This window comes from Hylobates moloch, unplaced genomic scaffold, assembly GCF_009828535.3.
Source record: "Hylobates moloch isolate HMO894 unplaced genomic scaffold, HMol_V3 SCAFFOLD_4, whole genome shotgun sequence".
In the NCBI taxonomy this organism is placed as follows: domain Eukaryota; kingdom Metazoa; phylum Chordata; class Mammalia; order Primates; family Hylobatidae; genus Hylobates; species Hylobates moloch.
Window position 1 is genome coordinate 154,676,067 of NW_026652279.1, and position 25,061 is coordinate 154,701,127.

The 25,061-nt window shown below is 36.5% G+C and overlaps 1 protein-coding gene across 1 annotated transcript in view; it reads left to right on the top strand.

The window, feature by feature from the left end:
* Positions 1–25,061, top strand: part of GPC6 (glypican 6) — a 1,190,656-nt gene that overhangs the window by 606,413 nt on the left and 559,182 nt on the right. The window contains exon 3 of the mRNA XM_032151101.2: positions 3,355–3,746. Within this exon, the coding sequence (XP_032006992.1) occupies positions 3,355–3,746 (392 nt within the window). The remainder of the gene's footprint in view (positions 1–3,354; positions 3,747–25,061) is intronic.

Here is a 25,061-nt window from a genome sequence, read left to right on the forward strand (position 1 = left end):
CTTGGCTCCTTGGGGTTGGTTTCTGCCCCTTAAGAGGTCTCTCCAAGTGATCAGGCCACATCACACAGACTTTCTTTTTGCTTTTGCAGCAGGGGTGGTTTTTATCTACAAGACTGTTCTCCCACATGAGACAATCTGCCCTGAAGCAAACAGATGTTTGCATTGAGATCTCCCCTCTAGATGAATAAAATCGTCCCAGAGGCTAATGCTGGCTAGGAAAGGTTTTTTGTGCACCTATGAAGCGTAACTGAGCCCTAAGCAACCACCTTTGATGTATATTTTGTGATTGGGGAAGAAGAAAAAATCAAATAGCATTTCTTTCTGCCAAATTGTTTTTTGCAGATAAAAATTTTTGTTGACTGAAGACTTTATCCAATGTGTGCTTTGCCCTCTTCCATTAAAAAGAGTTCAGTTGAGATTGCTTTTTCTTATATTGTCCTTGAATTTTGTTCTCTCTGATGTTGCTTGCACATGATACTTCATCAGTAAAATGGATCACATAACTGTCTTCTAAATCTCCATCTTGTTTGGTTTGCTGAGAAACAATTTTCATCCAAGCATAAAGTAATTTGTTCAAAGAGTCAGACTTCAAAAGGTGGAAGTCTACAGTCATGCTGAAAATGAAATGAGTACCCTTGTTTTTGGAGGACATTAGCTTTGCCTCAGTACCTTGGATCTCCATTATTCATAAGATCTTAGATCAATGTGCCTTAAGGTAGCAACATTTGTCATAATTGGCTGATACATTAGCGTCTTTCGATACCAAATATTAACTTTGACTATGCGATCAGTAAACCATATAATGATTTTTAACAAGAAATAATAATAACTTGACTTTGAGGATCAGTGAAGCTAACAGAAAACTTTTGAGACGATGACATACTCTTAGACAACAATGTAAGCTTGGAATCTAAGGAAATGTTTCTTGAGCCATATTTATTGAAATGTGATAACTTGGTTTCTATACTCAATCACAAATACTAATTTAAACTTAAGAAAAACAAACCACAAGACACAGTGAGTGGGCAGTCTTGTTTGAACCATTCACTTTCAAAGTGCGCATAGCTCAATATTCAGAGTCCTCATATCAGAAGAAAAACAAAAACTAAGGAGGTGTTACCCTCAGTAAAAGAGAAAATGACATTTTTATTCCTAAGACAAACATTTATTTCTCAAGACTTTGGAGAGCAATGAGTATCAGAGAATTTTTTTTTTTCTTCTCTTTGTCTTTTTTTAAAGCTCTTTGCAAATCCAGACCACACTATTGATTACTGACTATTCATTGCTGAAGGCAGTACTCTGTATTCAATAAATTAAGCTTTAATTCCTAAGTCCAACAAAATAATTGACCTCAAAAAGAAGATAAATGAATAGGCTGTCCAGAGCTCATGATTAGAATCCACTTTCCAGTCTCATTATATTAGTATTTTTCAATTCAGTGATTTTCCCATTCTTTTTTATCTTCTTTCACAATCTGTTTGGCCTTCCACCCTGTTCCTATATCAGCAAGGCCAAGCTACTTTCATTCTTGGTTTCCAGATCGGAAGGTTTAACTTATGATATTCTCATACTTTTATATTAATAATTTAATATAGTTTCCATTTTAGGACAAACTAGATAACTAGTATTTTTTAAAAAGTATGAAATTCTCGATTTCCTAAAATCATAAGCAACATCAGCATACCGCATATATAAATATTTTGATAAATTTATGCTTCTCAATTTTGCAAATTTTACCCTATCTGTTTCAATAGTCATTTTCTTTACCGAATCCTTAAAGATTCAGAGAGATTTAATAATATTTAACTTTATTTTACATTTAGTAAAAAAAGCCATTTGGTGACCTGGACAAAATTACACAGTATTTATAAACCCACAGTTTTTGCTTCCACTGTAGCAACAGAATGTCTATTTTTAAAAAAATATGTATTTCATAGAAAAGAGGTAAACAAATGAAAAGTACTTTCGTTGCTGCTTTGGTCTGATTTGAAAACAAATATAAAATAATTATCATTATTATAGACACCATTTAATTGTCAAGACAATGGTTTGATTGTATATTAATCAGAACTAAAGTGGCTAAACCAAGCACTTCTTCAGCCAACTTCTAAGAATGCACAAGTAGCCTCCACGGAATTAATGGAGAGGTGTTCATCACTATTTCCTTTCTGTATCTTAGCAGAGAATACCCAGTACCCCAGAAAGGAGAAGAGTCTTTTTAAAAATTCCTGGAGCTTTTGAAGTATGCAGGACTTGATTTGTCCCTGCATTTCTGAGAAGGGGCATAGTTTCAGGGAATAAACGGGGACTATGAAGAGGTAAAGCAGAATCGTTTTACTCTTGGGAACTTAGATTGGTAACCTCAGAAGCATTATCTTTCCTTAGCTCTTTCCCCACCGCAATTTATAATCTCTAAATGAGATAAAACTTGAACTTGCTCTACCCAAGCTTATTTGTGCAAAAGGATAGGTGCCCTAACACACGAAGTGTGTCTTGAGGGAACCTAGCATGAGGGCCAGTGAGGCTAATGATACCCAATGGCTTTAATTTCTGTCTTACTTTTTTTGCATCCTATAAGGGATCCCAGTAACACTCATGCGCTGTTGCAAAGTGGAAGATTTGAATTATTGGTGTGCAGTTTTTCATTTAGAACCTCATAACCAGAAAGTCCGATTGTCAATATTATATTCAAGTTCTAGAACATGGTGGTTTATATTTGTAATGATAATCCAAGATACTTTATGGCTTTCTGACTCATTATGTCCACCTAAATTATGCTCATTATAGCTTTATTATAAGTGAATTTAATTGCATTATGAATATCTGAACTTTGCTAATTGATTGCTATATATAGAAACTAGAAAGAGTCTAAAATATGACATTAATTTGAACATCTCATTTATGGACTATTTCAAATAAAAGCAATTTAATGGAATTTAGTGTTAAGACAAATTTATAAATAAACTGAAGCAAATGTGTTTATCATTATGTAAACAACAATACTCTGCACATTATATTTGCAACATATTTTGATTTGAGTTTGTATCAAACCATAGGATTATTTAAAATTTAACAAGAAATTATAAAAGAATTGAGCTATTTTGGAGGAGGATTACATGGGAGACTCCTAATGTTAATAGAAATCATGCGGTATTCTGTTTTGAGTCATACAAGATCATAGGTGTAGGTCAAATCCCATTTAAAATATGTTTCTTATCTGTCCATTAACACCTTAATCACAAGATATGTTTTTCCATGAAAATGTCAGTTAAAAGCAGTTGTACTTAAGGTGAGTAGGTGCCTTGGGCTTTCTACATTTCATTAATTTATGACTTCTCTCTGTTTTATCTGCAGAATTTTTCCGAGAGCTCCTGGAGAATGCAGAAAAGTCACTAAATGATATGTTTGTACGGACCTATGGCATGCTGTACATGCAGAATTCAGAAGTCTTCCAGGACCTCTTCACAGAGCTGAAAAGGTACTACACTGGGGGTAATGTGAATCTGGAGGAAATGCTCAATGACTTTTGGGCTCGGCTCCTGGAACGGATGTTTCAGCTGATAAACCCTCAGTATCACTTCAGTGAAGACTACCTGGAATGTGTGAGCAAATACACTGACCAGCTCAAACCATTTGGAGACGTGCCCCGGAAACTGAAGATTCAGGTTACCCGCGCCTTCATTGCTGCCAGGACCTTTGTCCAGGGGCTGACTGTGGGCAGAGAAGTTGCAAACCGAGTTTCCAAGGTAATTGAAAACGTGCTATCTTTCTCATTGGTCTTCCTTGTTTACTCTGTTTTTAAAACCAATGTTTACCAAAAAAAAAAAAAAAAAATTAAGGTAAAAATTCTTAGTGGTCCTTGCTCTTAGAGAAATCAGTTAAATATCAAAGCATAATTCTGGCTTTCTTTTCCTTGCATTGTGTGAGAGAAGACAGGATTTTAAGCCATTCTATGTGGTTTGAAAATTAATGTTAATACTTGTCAGCAGTATAGCAGAGAAGCTTTTAGTACCAATGGTGCAAAAGCAGGCGCGTCGCAACTATGATCATTTGATATTTCTGATCAGGGTTTTAAGGATGATAAATACTCATGAAAGAATCCATTCAGAGGTTATAATCCTCTAGGGAGTCAAGATGACAGTCTTCATGGACCTGTGAGTGGAGACAAGTTATTGTTCAGGACATCAGCACCTGGCATTTCTTCTTTGTCATCACCTGTCAATGTGGCCAAATTCCTTCATGGTAAAAGAAGAGCCCTTTGCTGACACCTGTATTACTGGATTAGGAAGGACTAATGAATACCAAGTATAGATTCTTGTAGAGAATTTCTTTTCTTACCCCTTATCTTTGTAATTTCATACCATGCATTGCCTTGGGCTTATGAATAAGATCAATCGTTAATCTACTTTTGGGCCTTTCTTGAGGATAACATCTCTATACCTTGGATATAAGGGAAAATTCTACATTCCACTACTTAAACATTGAATATTTCCTGTGTAGAGGATATCTGCTTTTGTTTAAGTTCTTTCTTGACATTTAAGGCACTTGTGAGGTCAGTCCTACAAATAAAATGAAAGATAATTACTTAAAGAAGTAAAGTTAAAAATAATATGTAACAGGAATCTGGTATTATGTCACTCCAAGAAGGTATATTTGTATAAGGATTATTCCCAAACACTACTTTTCTATTGGAGGGCTGTACCAAAGAGCCACAGTCTTTTTCATAACTATTGGTACTGTCCTGCAATGCTTCTTCTTCTTTTTTTTTTTTTGACACTTTGGTCTCCTCAATATTTACATCCTAGCATAAAGATTGTGTGTACCCTTACAAATGTTTCTCTATTGCACTGTCAGTAAAATTCATAATAGCCCATTTTAAATTGTTAATTTCCTAAACGTTTATTTGAGCATACAGAAAGATTATTTGTAGGAAGGCGCTGAAGGAAATAATTACAAGGGCTTATTTATCAATATAAAGCGCGTATGATTCTAATGTTTAAAATAATATGTTTGCCGGGCACGGTGGCTCACGTCTGTAATCCCAGCACTTTGGGAGGTCGAGGTGGGCGGATCTTGAGGGCAGGAGATCGAGACCATCCTGGCTAACATGGTGAAACCCTGTCTCTACTAAAAATACAAAAAATTAGCCAGGCGTGGTGGTGGGCGCCTGTAGTCCCAGCTACTCAGGAGGCTGAGGCAGGAGAATGGCGTGAACCCGGGAGGCGGGGCTTGCAGTGAGCTGAGATGGAGCCACTGCACTCCAGCCTGGGCAACCAAGCAAGACTCCATCTCAAAAAAAGAAAAAAAAAAAAAAATATATATATATATATACACACACACATACATACATACATATATATATAATGTCTTTATATTGAATCTCAACGTTTTAGATACCAAAAAACTAGAACCCCAAAAATGAATTTATAAGGAATTAGCTAGGTAGAATAGCAAGAGGAAATATCATCACCTGAGGACTGTCAGTAAAATATGAATAAATATAGAAAATAAATATGTATTCCATATTTTCTTGAGTAGATGCATTTTGCTGTAAAATAAGTATAAATTAATTTAATAAGTTAAACTCAATAATAGGATTAGTCACAGAGGCTGCAAGCTGAAGCTTTTGATTTTGTTGAAGGATAAACATGTGGCCAGCCTTTGAGAAATATGAATTAAGAAATTCAAAGTATGGATGGATATATTCCTGATTATGTGTATTTATTATAATTCAGTGTTAATAATATTTAGATGTGTGTATTATGATCTGGCAAATTTGCAGTGAGATAACAGAATATTTTCTAGCAAAGTGTCTACAAAGCCATGAGGGAGGCTGCTGCTGGCTATCCCTCCTGTTTTTCAGTGAGTGTCATTCACAATTGCTTAGAGATGGTGTCTCCCCTTGGTCACTCTCTGACTGTCTCAACTGAGGTCTTTGTTGACCAAAATCTAACACACTCTTCCTTCTGGTGAAGGATGACCTCATGAGCCAACCGTCAGTAGGGTATGACCTTTTTCTCTAGAAGTGGTGAGAAATGTATTTTCTAACACTGTAGTCTCTCTCCTACTGATCCATTCAGGACCACCATTCTTTTGCAGAACAATTGCTGTGGGCATGGAATATAGTATGTAGGTCATTTAACCATGGAAGGTTAACTGTTCCTTGCAGATATTGGCTTGTTTGAACTGAGTTTCGTCATCATCCCTACTCGGTTAAAATTATAAGCCCCATCCTGACATTTGGGCACTGCCTTTTGGAGATGGGTAGAGAGATAGATGGATGGATGGATGTATAGATAGATAGATGATAGAGAGAGAGAGAGAGAGAGAGAGATGGTGTATGTATATATAGCCTTGGTTTGAAAGAAGTTGAGCAATGTTTTTGCAAATAATTTGTCTCAGGAATTTAAGTATTTTACCAATGAACTTCCTCACCTAATAATTACAAGATGGTCTAGAGCTAACTAAACTAGCAATTTGTGATCTACTGGTACTATGATGATTTTCAGCACCCAAGGTATTTTTGTAATAAGAATAAAATATCACAAAGACTAAATAGATTAAGAAGAGAAGCAAGAATTGTGTTTGAGGTTTAAGCCCTTCATAAACCTGAAGCCTCTTTATGGTCTATTAATTGAGTGATTTAGAGTTGGAGAAATGATGACAGAAGAGTTAGAAAACTCAAAGCAAAATTCCCAAATGGAGATCAACAAACTAGCTTATCTCCTGCATCCTGATTTCAGTGATTTTTTTTTCTCTTCAGTTTCGCTCTACATTTATGGTGACTCCTTAATCTTGAAAGACATCATGAATATCTTCTAATTAATTGCTTTGACTGGAAAATTTACCTCTTTGGCAGAACACAGCAGTTTGACACAAATGTTTCGACATAATGTTCAGAACATTATTGGGAAATTTCTTACTAGAAAAATGGAGGTCTAAATTGTAAACATCAACAGAATTATTTTTAAAACTTCTGCTTGCCATCTTATGGATACAAACACTGTCTTTTTCTAGCCTTCTGATGGGGCCAGTTTATTTTAAGTAACTATAACTCAAGATCTGACTCTTAGAAGCACTATGTGATTCTGTAGTGAATATCTGTGATCAGCCAGCCAGGATTCATTTTCTGTGTGAATGACCATTTTGAGCATGTCAAGTGGTGATGAGAGGTGGAATATCAGGAACCTCCATGCATTGCTGGTAGAATTATCAATTGATATGCTCACTTTAGCTAATAATCTGAAAATACCCGTATTGTTGAAGATGTACCTATTCTAAAACTTCAATTTCATCCGCATAAACTGTTACAAGTGCATACAATTAGACGTGTAGAAGAGTGTTTGTAGCAGCATCTTTTACAATGACAGAGAAAGTAGAAACATCACAAATGGCCCATCTGCCTAAATGGTGATCTCTTCACATCATGAAATTTTCCAGAGCATAGAAAGTGCTCATGATTGAGTCACAGAAACCTCATTGTGAGAGATAAACATCACATCACCTAAAATACATACATTTGTATAAAGTTCAAAAATGTAAAACTAAGCAATACATTATTTAGGAGTAAAAATATATGTAGTAAAACTCTGAAGAAATTTCAAAGAATGAAAAAAACAAATCAGATGGTGGTTACCTCTGGAGACGCAGTTTGGAGGTAAGATGAAGGAGGGATACATAGAGATTTCTAAAGTTATCAATAACATACTATTTCTTAAGCCAGGTGCTTGAGGGGTGTGTGTATGTGTGTGTGTGCATGCATGTATGTGTAAGCATGCATACATGAATGTATTAAGTAAAGCTTTTTTAATGAAATAAATTAAGATGTAGAAAGACTTTACCATTTTCCATCTCTGTTTCTACCTGTGTAACTACAATTGAGTCCCTGAGCTAGCCTCAGTTGTTTGTAGTACTAACTACTATTCGTGGACCTGCTAACAAGTCAGTTTCCGTGTTCCATATTGTGCTAAGTGATGTCAGAAAGGCGTGGAAGGCAGAGCTCTAAAATGAAGAAAAAAATAAATTTTGATAATGTGGTCACCTTGACAGAATGGATTCAGACTACTTTTTAGCACTGTCCCTTTATTAAAGTACCACCCTCATTCCCTTATCTTCTACCACTAGTGAATGGAAACATGGATACCAGCCGTCACTCTGAAGGCTTGTCAGACATTGTGAGGAAGAGAGAGGGCTTTGTAAAGAGATATTAGCAGATTGTCTGCTTAAATCAGTCTTTATTTATTATAAAGGCAAACGTGGAAATGACTATAGTGTCTTCACTAGTCCATCATGATACCATTTACACTAAGAAGACATGACTTTTATGTATTTTTCTTTTTTCTTTCTTTTTTTTTTTTTTTTTTTAGACGGAGTCTCACTCAGTCGCCCAGGCTGGAGTGCAGTGGTACAATCTTGGCTTACAGCAAGATTTGCTTCCTGGGTTCAAGCAATTCTCCTGTCTCAGCCTCCAGAGTAGCTAGGACTAAAGGCACGCACCACCACGCCCAGCTAATTTTTCTATTTTTAGTAGAGATGGGGGTTTCACCATGTTGGTCAGGCTGGTCTCGAACTCCTGACCTCAAGTGATCCGCCCACCTCGGCCTCCCAAAGTGCTGGGATTACAGGCATGAGCCACTGTGCCCGGCCTTGTATTTTTCTTTAATAAAAGTGACTTCTGGTATGGCATGGTGTCTCATACTCATAATTCTAGCACTTGAGGAGGCCAAGGCAGGTAGCGAGCTTGAACTCAACAGTTCAAGACCCAGCCTGAGCAACATGGTAAAATGCCATCTCTACAAAAAATGCAAAAATTAGCCAGGCATGGTGGCATGCACCTGTAGTTCCAGCTATTTGAGTGGCTGCAATGGGAGAGTGGCTTGAGCCCAGGAGGTGGAGGTTGCAGTGAGCCGAGATCATGCCACTGCACTTCAGCCTAGGCAACAGAGCCAGACCCTGTCTCAAAAAAACAAAAGTGACTTCTGGCCGGGCGCAGGGCTCACGCCTGTAATTTGAGCACTTTGGGAAGCCGAGGCAGGCAGATTGCCTGAGGTCAGGAGTTCGAGACCAGCCTGACCAACATGGAGAATCCTTGTCTCTACTAAAAATACAAAATTAGCCGGGTGTGGTGGCACATGCCTGTAATCCCAGCTACTCAGGAGGCTGAAGCAGGAGAATCGCTTGAACCCGGGAGGCAGAGGTTGCAGTGAGCCAAGATCACGCCATTGCACTCCAGCCTGGGCAACAACAGCAAAATTCCTTCTGACAAAAAAAAAAAAAGTGATTTCTATGAGTAAACGCTGTAAATTGTGTCAAGAGCAATCATTTCAACTTTGCAAGTCATCTCGTTGATTTATTACAGACAAATGGGGGAGGTAGTAGAGCTGGGATCCGTATAACTTGAACTATTGACAAATACTGTCATCTATCTCTGTATCCATCTATCTATCAAAAATCTTTCTTCCTGTGGGTCATGACTTTGAAAAGAAAGTCTGACTTTTAGTCTTTAGTAAAACTGGAATATTTTCATCAACAGATACCCACCTATGTCTGCTACATAGACTAATGTTTTTGCTCGAAGAGCCTCTTAAGTGGTTCATTCCCAACTAAACAGCTTTGCATTAACAATATGTGCCTAGAAAGCAACAGACAAAGTCAACTTTCAATAAATGTGATTGATGCACTATAAGGAATAATGTTATCACCAAATTTAATGAAATAGAGGCTATGAAATGCCTCTGTTTAAAGTATTCTCTGATCACAGTGGAAAACCATTCTGAAGAATTTACCATGGATTCAATCTACAAGAGAAATTGTATTCTATGTAGCTGTTTGCTTTTGAGAAAGAATTGAGAATACAAAGATCACCTGTTGTCATTATCACCTGAGTTACTGGTTTTGTTTCTTCTGTGGTGGTTTTTGGATTGGAGTTAATTTTTGGGGGGCATTCCAGAAATGAACACAATCACAAAAAGGCCTTAGGTGAATGAAAGTTTTTTTATAGTTCATTTGTAATTAGTGTATTCACTTCTGTAACCGATTATTATTCAATGTAGGTTACTTCAATAATATACAGTGTTATGAATAATTGGTAAGCCTTTTGAAATTATCAATTTCAAAAGACTGCTGTCTTATTATGGTATTTTGAGTATTATATTTAGAAAGTACTTTGCACTTGATAGATAAATAATTTCATAATAAAAATAGTAAGAAATTGATATTGGGACTAAGAACTATAATAACAAAAATAGATTATTAAGATAAATCATTAAAAATGCATGAATCTTACCATGGTTCAGATACTGTGCTAAGCACTAGAAATTACAAGAGTATAAGAAAGTCCAGGTGTCAGTAGAAGAAAAGAACATTTTCCCCTCTAGAACAGCATATGGAATGTATCACATTTGAGTCTCCAATAGTAAGAAAGTTCCACTTTGATTAAAACAATTTGATTTAATTGATATATGACTTTATGGTAAAAATTATACTATGTATAGGAAGTCAATTAAAACAACCACCTGTCTCTCCACTGAATCTGATTTTGAAGTTTTATTACTATTGAAAGAAGTTAGGGATTCCGTAACCCTATCTAAATTTACCATGGCTAGAAAAACTTGTTTGGAACCACAGTCCTAATAACTATATTGTACCTATCAAATATAAACTTCTGTCTTCTACAATCTGAGATAGGTGGTTATGATAATCCAACCTTCATCTGACCCAAATATTAACTCTTGTAAAAACAGAGCCACTATAGAGATTTAGCTCAGTCCTGATCAGTAGACATTTGTTCTTTGTATTTTGTATGTCAAGTACTGTTGGTTAACTTCCTGAGCTATGAAGACAAAGCAGGTTACAGCATTTGCAAGTAATAATTAGGAAGAGTGAAACAGAAGCAAATAATGTCAATATATAATGAATATGTAATGAACATTTATTATGCAATAAATGCTTTGGGAACTGAGAGGAGAGGCACCTAGCTTAATTTGGTGGGCGGGGTCACAAGTAAGCTTTCCTTGAACCATGTGTTAAATGTTGCATAGGTGTTGGGCAGGTGATGAGGGCACCTAGCATAGTGAAGGACATTTTAAGCAGAGGCAGTAACAGAGCAGAAGTGCAGAGGTGTGAGACCGAATGATGTGTGCAGGGAGCTACAAGCATGTTATCCTTGAGCCATAAAGTACAAAGCAATGAATTGCAGGAGACAAGGATAGAGACCTTAACTGAACCCTTGAATGAAAACTGTCTATTTCACTAATGGTTTTGTTTGTCTATTCTGCCTGCATAATTTAAAAAATTTTCTGTGGATAGAAGCATTCCAGTATTTTCAAGGGACAGACATGGGCTGAGCACCTACTATGTGCCAGGCACTTCTCTATAAGAAACAGAGGGAAAAACAATGAATGGCATTGTCCTTGAGGGATTCACAGTCTATCACAAAGAGAGACAGTATGAAAAGTCTAAGTGTAGTGCAGTTAATCAGGGTGATAGACGTATGGATAAAATACTATATGAACCAAGGGAAATACATGTTTCCCTTTACCTGGGGAAATGGGAGCAGACATCTTAGAATAGGGAATCATCAGATGTGGACTTAAAGAATGAATAGCATCTCACAGAGGGAAAAAAGAGGTATGGCTTTCATGCCAAGGGCCCAGCATGTGCAAAGGCATAAATCATGAAATGTTATGGTTGTTTGGAGATGAGGCCAGGAAGTAGATTTGAACCATATCATTTGGGCATATTATTTTTAAGTTAAGGAATTTGAAGAGCATCGCATGAGTTATGGACCACCAGCTAAGATTTTTTAAAAGACAAATATATAGTTTTTTTTTTTTTTTTTTCACTTAAGAAAGATGGGCATGGAGCTGATAAACTGGCTGAAAGGAGACACACTGATGGCAGGTGCTGGGATGGGAGGCTGTTGAAATTAACCAGACAAGGGGTGATGAGAGCTGAGTCAAAGCAGTGTGGAGCAGATTGGGGAGCACATCTGGAGAGACTGCAGAGACTCTCCAGCTCAACAGCCACGGTGCATTGTTAAGGGCCCTGTCCCCAGAGTCAGGGATGGAACCGTTTGGGAACAGTTGTCTGCCTGCTGACTGATGTGAATATAACCAACATATAAATGTTTGTTGGCAAAGGATAGTAACATTTGGCCAGAGAAAGAAGAATCAGTATCAGACAAAATGTCAGAGACTGTACACATTTAAAGAAAGTTCTGAAAGCAAAGACAAATGATGAGAACCAGCAAAGCACACCATCCTGAAAGTAAAGGGAGAGAGAATTCAAGAAATAGACTAATCAATAGCATCAACTGTGGCAGATAGTTAAGTGGAAAGGGCAGAGACAACAGACCTTAAGATCTGGCCATTGGGATGTTAATGACTTTAGCAAGCCCAGGTTGACTTGAGTGGTTTAATTGGTTGAGAAGTTAACTCATCTTCCCCTACACATTCTAGAACAAGGTGTGCAAAGCTTGGTTCATGGACTGGTGCATGTTCATAAATAGGCTGTTACTGTTTTGCAACAAGATACATACAAAAATTGAAAGTTAAAAAAATCTTTACAGCAATTTCACATTGCTCTGACACCATCAGTGGGACTTTTCCTGGGATGTTGAATTTGCATGGTGAGTCTCCTATGTGTGAGCGGCATATTAGTTGTACTCCATAGGATCAGGTATCAGGTCATGATATATTGGTTTTTAATTCTGTTTATGTGGCGTATCACATTTATTCTGTTTATGTAGTGTATCACATTAATTCTGAATGTAAACTGTAGCTTATCACAGTTTACAGTGCTGTGTAAACTTTGAACAGCAGTCACATCATCTTCACTTACACATGTACAAGTGAGGAGGGTAGGCAAGGTGTGTGATACCATGGGTCCAACTTGAAAGTTTGGAGGATTTCTCTTTTTTTGTCCCGTCTTCAGAGATTCAATGTTACGAGGATGTTCCCTGGCACAATATCAGTGCACTATAGAGGTTTATGAGCCAGGATCTTGCGTATGTTAAACCATCCCTGCATCCTTGATATGAAACCCACTTGATCATGGTGGGTTATCTTTTTGATATGTTGTTGGATTCGGTTAGCTAGTATTTTGTTCAGGATTTTAGCATCTGTATTCATCAAGGATATTGGTCTGTAGTTTTCTTTTTGGGTTGTGTCCTTTCCTGGTTTTGGTATTAGGGTGATGCTGGCTTCATAGAATGAATTAGGGAGGGTTCCTTCTTTCTCTATCTTGTGGAATAGTGTCAAAAGGATTGGTACCAATTCTTCTTTGATATCTGGTTGAATTCTGCTGTGAATCCTTCTGGTCCTGTAGTTTTTTTGGTGGGTAATTTTTAAATTACCATTTCAATCTCACTGCTTGTTATTGAAGCTGGTTCTTTGGAAAGATAAATAAAATTGATAGACTATTAGCAAGATTGACGAAGCAAAGAAGAGAGAAAATCCAAATAACCACACTAAGAAATGAAACAGGAGATATTACAACTGACACCACTGAAATACAAAAGATCATTCAAGGCTACTATGAACACATTTACGCACATAAACTAGAAAATCTAGACGAGATGGATAAATTCCTGGAAAAATACAACCCTCTTAGCTTAAATCAGGAAGAATTAGATACCCTGAACAGGTCACGATGTATTGGGAAAAATCAGTCAACCAAAGATTGTTCAGATAATTTGAACCCCAAACAGATAATTTGAAATGTACCATTCTAGAATAATGCTAAAAACAGGAAAATAATGAACCTATTTTGATTGATTTTGTTGATATGTTTGGGTTTTACCTTTCCTGTGTTCAGCTCCTCTTTACCTATTTTTGTACCTTCCTACCCTAGCAGTTTTTCCCTGGGGTATATTCTGGGTATTTACAACCATGATGAGCTTTCAGAAAACCCATTATGATTGGCATGTCTACTGTTTGCCTATCCCCCGCCAATTCAAGAACTTCCCTGGGACCGTGGAAAATGTGTGCGACAAACAGAGGAGACATCTTTGTTACTAATAGGGAACATCCATGGGTGAAATATGCCAATTAAGGTGCAGCACAAATAAAAAAGACCCAAGGATAAAACACTAGTGCTATAACTCAGAGAATGCTGCTTGTAAAACAGCTTTATGAAGAAAAACGAACCTGACGTTTATCCCAGTCTCAATGCTGCCCGTTTTTGGACATTTATCTTTGAAGGCAATTATGCTTTTCCTATGAGAAGGTCCTGTGAAACAAGGTTTGCACAGCAGACACACCGTAATCACTTACACATGTACAAGTGAGGAGGGTAGGCAAGGTGTGTGATACCATGGGCCCAACTTGAAAGTTTGGAGGATTTCTCTTTTATTGTCCCATCTTCAGAGATTCACTGTTACAAGGACGTTCCCTGGTGCAATATCAGTGTACTATAGAGGTTTATGAGCCAAGATACACATCAAAAAGAATTTTAATAAAGCTTGACAGATATATTGCCTTAATAATGCTGACACGGTGAAGCGGGACTTATGTAGGGAGTATGACATCCTAACATTTTTAAAAATGAGATATTAGGTCACAGAGATATTTGTAAGAAAGAGGGTGGTATATTATTACATTTTGTAGATTTCCTCCATTGTTATCTTTGTCATTGCAAGCAAGGGTTATTCCCTTGCATCTATTTGCATTATACCTCTTCATCTTGATGAGTGATATTCAGCACGAACACAATGGATCAATCTCAGATACTTAGAATATAGTAATCATACCAAACAATGTTGAAACTCTACATTTTTTCTGTCTAAATCAAATAACCAAGAGTGAAAATGGACAGTTCAGAGTGTCAGTAATAGGATAATGGTGACTCTAACATTCAGACGTAAGTAAAACTATAGCCGAAATCAATAGAAACTGCAAGTTAACATCAAATGACACTTAAGCGGCTTGCATACACAGAATTTTTTAATTCATTTTTGCCCTTGCAGGAACATGCTGCATGTCAAAAATGCCACTGTCATATTTAATACTGAACAGAGAACAGTGGATTTTATATGGAAATTTTAACCTTTTCAGATTGTAGTATCTGAAGAAGTGAGGAAAATCAACTTTTCTATGTTAATTTTGTATAGAATTTTGGCAATCAAAAAGTACATTCATTGAATATTTTAAACTTTCATAAATACATTAATTATGGAAACATTATGCATACTATTTTTATAGTAGTACAAATACAAGTCTTTTCATAGAGAAATATATTCATTTATAAGTAATGGGTTTTAAAATTTTCATTTGCTCTTGGCTTTCTAAAAACACGTTGTGACTAAAAATGTATCAAGACATAAGGAAATATTTATTTCATTGTTTTTTAACGAAAATGGACAACATTTAGTAAGAAGTACACAATTTTATAACACTTTAAAAATTAGCAGAGAACCAAGCACTTTGCAGAAGTCTTTGTTCTTTTCATCTTAGAATATTGTTGCACAGATTAGAGGCTCGGCCAAGGAGAATTCAACTGTGCTTGCAACAAAGCATTTTATTGGAAAGACGAACCCTGTGATATTCTACTGCATTGGTAGAGAGAAGATAACTATATAAAATATTTATGCTCCATTTTCCATAAAATATCAAAAATATCTATTTTGGAATGGAGAAAAAAGTACACTGACATTTTTGGCTAGGATGGAAGATAGAATCCAGATTGAAAGTCTTTTTTATTTGTGCAGAATTTTTTTCAGTGTTAGTGTGATAGTACTTTCCCAACAATGGTCTGTTATACTAAATGTTTAACAAATTGTAAAACCTTTCGCTCCCAGCTGTCCAAGACCTCCCTCTTGATTGCTTGTGTTTGTCACTTGGGTTGTGATTTTGCGGTAGATAACTGGAGAAATGAAATAATATTATGAATCACCCTAGCCAAATGGACATTTATATCTTTCAAATTACTGAGGAAATTTAAGTTGTTCCTCCAGCTTAAATCACCAGGATATTTATTTTTTGTTGGTGGTAAGAAAAATAAATCACCAGGGTATTTATTTTTTGTTGGTGGTAAGAAAAATAATTTTAAATATCTTCATATATTTTTTCTGATCCTAAAATCAATATGTGTGTTCATCTTAATTTTTTTGAAGAAGCAGAAAAGTACAAAGAAGAAAATAAAAGAATTCTAAATTCTCCATACCCAGAGATAATTAAATGTCAAAAGTTTTTATTTCTAGTGTATCTCTAATGTGATTTTATATTGCAAAATTATGTGAGCTGTTTGATATTAACTTCTACTTTTATTATTTTAACATCACATGCATTTCCCCACCTCGGTGGCACTTCTTTTATTTTTATTTTTTTTAAGTACTCCTATAGCTTAAAAATTTTCTTTTACAACCTAAGAGATTTGTTTGCTGCCAATGTATCTGGGTATCTCTTACAAAATAATAATTCCCTAAACAGCCTTACCTAGAAAAGAAAATGGTTGGCTCGCATCGTTTGTTTGCGTGTGTGGGTGTACATGTGTGTGCATGTTTAGCTTGACTCACCTTTCACTCTGAATTCCAAGGTACATGGGAGCTCCATAGCTCTCTTTTCATGTATTTAACTGCTGGAATTTACTGATCGCTTTATACCTACCCCACGTAGTTCCATAACTTAGAAACTGTTTTCATTCAAAAGGGAAAAGAAAGGATGGGTATATAAAGGGGAGATAAGGAATGAAGCTGACAAAGTTTGGTAGAAATCCATGAACAATACTTTCCACTGGGCCCCAAATCTGAATCTATGTCAGATTAAAAACTGGTGGACCTTGGTCCAAACTGGCCCAGTTATATAAAAAACATATTTTATTTGGCATGAGCTATTTAAGATTTCAAGCAATGTTTTTAAGTTGGGCGGATTGACATAAAATATGGATTTCTACAGTTTCTTGGAAGATGCAACAACCCTGACCCGGCAATTGCATAGCAAAGATCAGCTGGAGTTAATTAGTCTTTACACTGAGCCTTTTTTTTGCCTTAGCATCCATGTTGAGTTTAACGCAGGTCTGAACACTCCTGGAGTCGGCCTGATCCTGACTTCAGTGTTAGTTGCCATTTAGCTCAGTGCTTAGCTCTTTCGTTCATAATAAATAAATATTTTTCTGTACCTATTTTTTAACCAAAAGTGAAAAAGTGTAATCCAAAGAAGCCATGTGTCAAGAAAAATAATGCTTTTTTTTGTTTTGTTTTGGAAGTACACAATATGTTAAATATTTAATATACAAATAGCATCTATGGTTAAAGAACACACTCAGTGAACTTCACTCACAGTTATTGTTCATCTCCCTACCCTGTGAACTTGCAAAGTCTCCTCTAAGCTTTATATTGGCCGTCATTTGGTGTAAACACTGTTTCTTTTTTTTTTTTTTTTTTTTTTTTTTTTTTTTTTTAAGACAGAGTCTTGCTCTGTCGCCAGGCTGGAGTGCAATGCCACAGTCTCAGCTCACTGCAACCTCCACCTCCTGCATTCAAGTGATTCTCCTGCCTTAGCCTCCCGAGTAGCTGGGACTACAGGCATGCACCATCATGCCCAGCTAATTTTTGTATTTTTAGTAGAGACGGGGTTTCACCATGTTGGCCAGGATGGTCTTGATCTCTTGACCTCATGATTCGCCCACCTCAGCCTCCCAAAGTGTTGGAATTACAGGCATGAGCCATCACACCTGGCAGGTAAACACTATTTCTTAATTAAATCAAAGTAAACCAAAAGCTAAGAAGAAAACTTTACTATTTCTGATGTTAGGACCAGGGAAGAATCCTCCCTTCTGTTAATGCCCTCAAAAACATCCTCATAATGTATACAACTAGATGTTGAAGCCAAAATGTACCAAAATGTATAGCAAGCACAGGCTTACAAGTGTTCCTATTTTATGTCATTATAACATCATCACCATTAGGAAAATTCTCTTCCTGTTCAATGTAATGCAAGCTAACACATAATTACTTGCCAGCCACTATGCTAAGTACTTTCTACACCTTGCCATTTAGCCCTTACATTAAACCTATGAGATAGATACGGTTATCATTCCACTTATTATATAAGAAACCTAAAGCAGAATGACACAGAGCCTATGCTGTAATATTCCACACTGCTTCACACACAGTTGAATTTTTGGTTTCTAAATACTGCAACCTAATAAAAAACCCCTTGGTCTATGGCAGTGCTATTCGACAGGAATATGATGTGAGTCACGTATATAATTTAAAATTTTCAGGCTGGGCATGGTGGCTTACGCCTGTAATCCCAACACTTTGGGAGGCCGAGGCAGGTGGATCACCTGAGGTCAGGAGTTTGAGACCAGTCTGGCCAACATGGTGAAACCCGTCTCTACTTAAAATACAAAAAAAATTAGCCAGGCATGGTGGGCTCCTGTAATCCCAGCTACTCGGGAGATTGAGGCAAAAGAATCACTTGAACCAGGGAGACGGAGGTTGCAGTGAGCTGAGATCGCGCCATTGCACTCCAGCTTCAAATTTTAGTGTGTATTTTGTGCTTACAGCACATTTGGGGTTGGACCAGCCACATTTCACATACTGAAGAACAGCTTGTGGCTATAGCTAAGGAATTAGTGTGGAGATAATGTTTTAATACATTATTCTCCTATTTAAGATAAGAAAGTTTAAAATATCTCTCTAGGAAGCCTAAACTCTTGTGGATAATTATTCGTATACTTTCTGATTATTTCATGATTATTCATACACAAGGAAAATGGAGAAATATTCTGTCTTTTCATAATGCTTTTTTGTCTGTAATTGGAACTATAACATTAGTAACGTAGACACTCTATTGAGGGATTTGTTCTTGCCATTGCCTCAAAGGCCCTACAAAGGTGCTACTGCTGTCCCTTAAGTGTAATGGCCATGAGGAAGGTTGCAAGTCATCATGGATGAACCACTCTGTGATTTTCAATCTGCTCTGGGGAAGTGGAGGAGACACATTAATACAGGAGTTGGCAAGTGTCTGTGGAGGTTAGTATCAGCAGTAAACAAAATAAATAAATGCCCAATTATGATCATGGGAAGGGGCTCTCTGAGATGTTTAGCTCTTTAAAAATAGTCATAATACTCAGAAAGCTGGCCTGTCACTGGGTTAAATGACTCAAAACCACATGACTCATTTGTGTTCAGATAGATTTGAGGGTGTTTCACAATCTTTGGGTAAAGAAGGTTCTTTTCAGGTAGCAACACTGAAGCATTGGTTCTATTTGATTTGTCATTAAACATTTTAGAATATAACTTTTTAAAAAATATGAAATTACAAATTTAGTGAATTATTACTTGGGTGCATATGGTGTTACACTAAGTTAACGAAATTGACATTCATTGTCCCAAAATGCCTATCTCCATCAGGAAGGAGCTTCTCATGAGATGGGTCGTATTTAATAATTCCTATTAATTTTTAAGTATGCATTATGGAATTGATACTTTCATCGCCATGCTGCAAATTGTGATTCGTAATTGGGTTTCCTTTTATAATATAGAGAGTCAGATCAACCTGGCAGAAGTATATGCCTCTGTGGCTGCAACCATGTTCTGAATACACACAACTTTCTCCTAGGCTCAAAGTATCATGGTGCTGAAGAGCTGACTTTGGGCTTATTTTATAATTCTATTCGTTAAACTAACTTAGAATATGTAAACGGATTTATTGTGAGATTTAAAGTCCTTTCCCTCAAGAGAGCCCAGAATATTAGTTTAGCAGTTTTTTGAACACAACATTGACTCAATTTCTGGGGCCAGTCAATTTAATGTCAGCATCCCATAATCTTAGCTACATAGTGTCATTTTCTCTCTACTTTTCACTTCTGAGTCAAAAATCTTTTTGAGAGATTACAAGTATTTCCAACAGAGAGAAAGTTTGTAGATAACTTCTACCTGCATCCTCAAATTCTTACTTTTTCTTTATTCCAGCATCTACGGTTTGCGATTTCTCTTGGGTACTCAGAAACCCTACAAACTATTGAAAATTGAGTTTAGAAATTTCAAGCAACACAATCATTTTGTAACTTTCTTTTTCTGTTGCTTTCTTTCTGTGTTGCTTCCTGTCTATATTTCTCCCTTTCCCATGACTTGGTTTCTGCTGAAATCTACATCTCGATCGCCCCAAGAATAGGCTGTTGCCACCTTAAGGTAACCTTCCCAGTCATTAGGCTCTGTACCTTCTTTTGGGCATCCTAAGAATATCTTCATCAAATACCACGTTGACAAGGTTACTGTCCTGTTTACAAGTCTTGACAGTAAGTAACTTATCAATTACTTTTTTAAAATTTGGGGTATTTACTAAGTCCTTGACTCTCTGCTAGGCATGGACTTTAAATGTCATATCCCTAGCCTCAAGAGGTTGACAAGTCTGAAGTTGGCAGCCTTGCCTTTAAGTCTTCCATCTCTCACACACCTTGCTGCCTGGCATCATTAGTCTCAACTCAATAGCCAATTTCTCAAGCAAATTTGTCTTGCCCACCGCCCCCCACAACCAATATAATTTTTATCAGTTTCTCTGCCACTTTCCTTACTCATTGTGCCTTCCTCTCCCTTTTCTTTCAAACCCAGCTCACTTGCTTCCCTCAAAACTTGCTAAAATCCACTCACCACCAGATCTCGTGTATCCAGGAAGCTCCTTACAGCTGAACCAGTCTTTTACTCACCCTCTTTTCAGAACCCCTGTACTAAGATTTCAGCATGTTTGTTGACTCAAAGTTTTCACATTGTACCATACAGTGGGCCTCCCCAACCTGAAGATTGTAAACTAGTACTCAAGGAAGGAACATGCCTTCCATTCTTAACATTCCTCAGAGCAAGAACTATTGCAATTTGGATATGGTAGACATTGAATAAATATTATTACTTCTATTATATTACTTTTTTTCTTTCTTTCAGTCTTACCATGGTTGGGATGAAGGACAGTAATATTCATATGCATTATAACATCTCCCACTTTATTGTAAATAGTGCCCTGCCTGAATACCTGATGGTTTTGGAAAAGGATGTACTAGTACTATAGTTCTTTCTAAAACCATACTTTCTCACAAAAGAGATAAAATTAAATACTCATGGCATGTGGTTACCCAACAGAGTGGTAGCTTCTTTTAAGGTTTTTTGGAACATCCAGCTCGAAAGACATTGTAGATGAATGAAAGATGAATGACTGAATATAAGCTGAGAAGGCTCTCACTTAGATGCGGTTGCAGCTCGAGATCTGCTGAAGAGTGATGAATCTTTGTACTCAGACTTCTAAAACATCTATATCTATACTGTCTACCTATACATAGATAAAGATATCTATACTGTTTCCATAGTTAATGGAATAACTCTTCTTTCCCTCAGATTTTCCCTTCATGCCTTAGAATTCAGCTCATCTTTCCAGAGGCTTGTTGACTTATTTATTACAATTGAGTTTGGTAAATTATTAGGGGAAGAAAGTGTATACCAGAGGTTTCATAGTCTTCACACATGAACATTGTACATTTCCCTAGGTGTGGGTAAACAGAAGAGAAAGATGTACCAAAATGCTAAAATGATGGGAACAGTTTTACAGTGAATTATTAGAATTATTAAGGAGAAAGGAAAGAAATAAAGGGAGAAGCAACTAATCTCTTTTGTAAAGTGCTCACATTGCACATTTACAATTAAGCTGTTCTGATTTCTGTAATTAAAATAATTTCCTCTGAGAGGTCTTAATCATTCATGCCCCTGAGTAAAAAAAGGCTGTTGTCATGAATGAATGATTAAAAGGAAGATCTTATTCAGATGCATTAGTTCCTATGAGAAATCTTTGAAAACAAATCACGCATGAAAAAGACAATCAGCAGGTTTGGCCAGGGTAATTTTGGCAATCTGTAGAAAACACCAGTGCATGTGTTTATTCAGCCCTTCATTCAGCAGCATTTATTGAACACCAACTCTTTGGCAGGTGCAGTGGGTGCAATGGTAAATAACACCTAGCCTAGCCTTAGAATTCCCATTCTAAAGTGAATCCCAGACAAATGAATAGTAGAGGTCAATGAGGGCTAAGATAGGTACTCATGAGTCATAATAACTCGGGTGACCATTGGTACAAGCTCAACCTATGGGGACCCTTTGACCTTAGACCATTTTATTTTGCCAGTTACAGATTTTATATCAACAGAAGCATAAATTCTAATGAAGATATGAAAATTCACTGTTTATTGAGAAAATAAAACTCCATAAACAACTAGTTAATATTTATTGACTAGTCACAAAGTATATGCAACTGCTGCTGGGAATAGTTAATTGTAATTATATATGTATGTAATATAAATAAATGTTATATCATGACCATGACATGAAAATAACATAGGAGAAAATGTAAAGAGAGGAGAAACTTGATGTAATCCAGAGCTCATTAGACCAGAAATAGGAGATGCCTGGAAGGGAATTCTTAGTTGGACCCTAATTAGTTGTCTGAATAACTTAATTTCTTTGCTCTTTGATGAAGTGAGATTAGACCACATGAAATGCTTATTGGGAATGGAATTCCCAATGTGATGGTTATTGAGGTCTTAGACATATGACTGAGAAACTGAAGTATAGATTCACGACTGCATCTTTGAGCATTTAGATCTGCCTGGGAAGGGATTGGCCAAGTAATGCACTAGCAGTTAATTTGAAAGTTGTAGGCTGTACTTCATTGTATGTGTCTTTGAATATGGCTTGAGAATCTAACTACTTCTGATTGTCATCCTCATAATTGGGCTTAACTCTAATTTTGGGGTAATACAGCTTACTTTTATAATAACAGGATTTTTTTTTAATCACTTCAAATTCCAAAGACAGTGTTGAGCAGCTGAATACCTGTATGCCTAATGGATTTCCATGGGCATCCTAGAATTCAACCTGTTTTGCTGGCAGAGCCAGACATGTAAATCTACTATACTATGTTTTTGTATATAATTCATAATTTTAATTTTGGCACTCATTATGTATTTGGTGTTAAATACACGTTACTGCCAGAGATAATGCATGTCCTCCTACGGAAATGGTGTTTGCAGTGTTCTCTATTGAATCTCACATTTGATTGGCATGTGTATCCTAGAAAAGTTGGCATAGCACTTTGTTAGAGGGCACAGTGCCATCTAACAGTCAGGGAGGAATATAGGCTGAAAAGTGTTCACAAATGAAGTCAGCTAGGAGTGTTCAGGAATCAAGATTTGGCTCACTGCAGTAGACGGAAATAAGTACTCTTATGAAAGTCTTCTTTTATGCAAACGTTTCCACTGACTATAACCTTTAAATATATCTCAGGAAGATTGGAAGGCACTTTTGCTAACTTGGAAGAATTATGTTTAAAATTTAATTGTATAGTGATGTTGAAAAACAGCATTAGGTTTGTATTTACTCTACAGTTTGTTAAATCAATATGCAGGTGAGTCTAGTATATCAAATCGCACAGTCAACAGGCTTTTGTGTATCGAGTAAAATAAGTAGAGGATTATATCCTTCTGCCACCTGTTACCTAGTGAAATTCTGAGGTTACTAAGCTTCTGTTATCTCATCTTCAAAGTGGGGAGGATAGGAAGTGGGGATGATGTACTTACCTGAGGTTTTAATGATGGTTATATGAGACAAAAATATGATAGTGTTTGGTAAGCAATAGCAGATTCCTAAGACTAAGAATAGTCTATAATATCAAAGTTTTACATAGAGGTGAAAAAAGCAAAATGTATTCCAAAGTAGTTGACGACAAAAACTTATGACAGCAATATCAAATTTAAACACTGTAATATTCTGTATTATAAATATGATGATACTAATTATGGAATACTATACTGGTTCTGAGGAATAGGCTCTCTTTATATCTACTCTAGTCTCATTACACTGCTAGGCATTGGCAAACAAAGGAACACACATGGAAGTCATCTCAGTTTTTGTTCTTGTCTAAAGTTTATAGGTATGTGCACAATGCCTTTTGGAAACGCATACTTTGTAAACTGCATATAAGATATGCATGGGGCTGAATCAATAAAATTCAGCAGACACCACATTCCTATTCTGTTCTTTGTATTCTCTCCAAAGTATCTTTAAGGCTACAGTCAACAGTAAGATTTCTGTTGTAGACAATCAATTAAAGCCAAAATAAGCACTCCAAATAATTTCATGATTTCTACTGGAAATTTTCAGGACTAAGTAATTTGTAGTACAGTATGTCTAAAATAAATACTACCAGCTCTTCCTAAAGTAGAGTCCTACAGTATAAAGTTAAAAGTAAAAACTTTCTGATAAATGATTTCTCTCTCTCCAATTAATAGCAGAAAACCACTGAAAAGAGACTTTCCCCACAAACTTTCAATTCTTGTACACATGGTTTTATTATTGATTGTACATGGGAACTGACTGTGATTCTGTTACTTGAAATTTTATTGTTCCCTGAGTGTTGACGTCAAAATTACATTTCTTCTCTGTTGGATCTTCTGAAAGGCTATGATCCAGTTTCCAATCTAGAGGGATATTCCACCCTCTCTCTTATTGGCTAGTATCATTCCCAGAAGGGATCTGTCTCTTGTGCTTATTAAAGTTTGTTTTGTACAAAAATTTATGTTCCTCATCTTAGTATTTAATCAGTAGTTTAATCTTATACAGGCAACATATGTATCAATTTCAAGGGGATAAAATGGTAATTAAAAATCCAGTTAAAAACAATTACGAATATTTCTGGGGAAATACATAAGAAATGTGATGAACATTGTTCTATTTTTACTATTTCCTCTTCTGACTTTGTCACTACTAATGAAAAGTTTTATTTAAAAACCAAAACATGGTCAAACAATACTCTAATTAAATGGTGGGGATAATTTTAAAAATTCAGCCAGGCTCTGGGAGTATAATTCAAGTAGGTTATGTAACATCTATTTGTCTTTCCCTGCTTCTTGCCTGTATGTAATCTTTCCTTCTTTACAATGCATCGGGGTGAACAAGGCCTTATCACCACTATGGCAAAGGAACCACTGGATTTATAAATAAGGTAGAACCCGGGAGGCGGAGCTTGCAGTGAGCCGAGATTGCGCCACTGCACTCCAGCCTGGGTGACAGAGCAAGA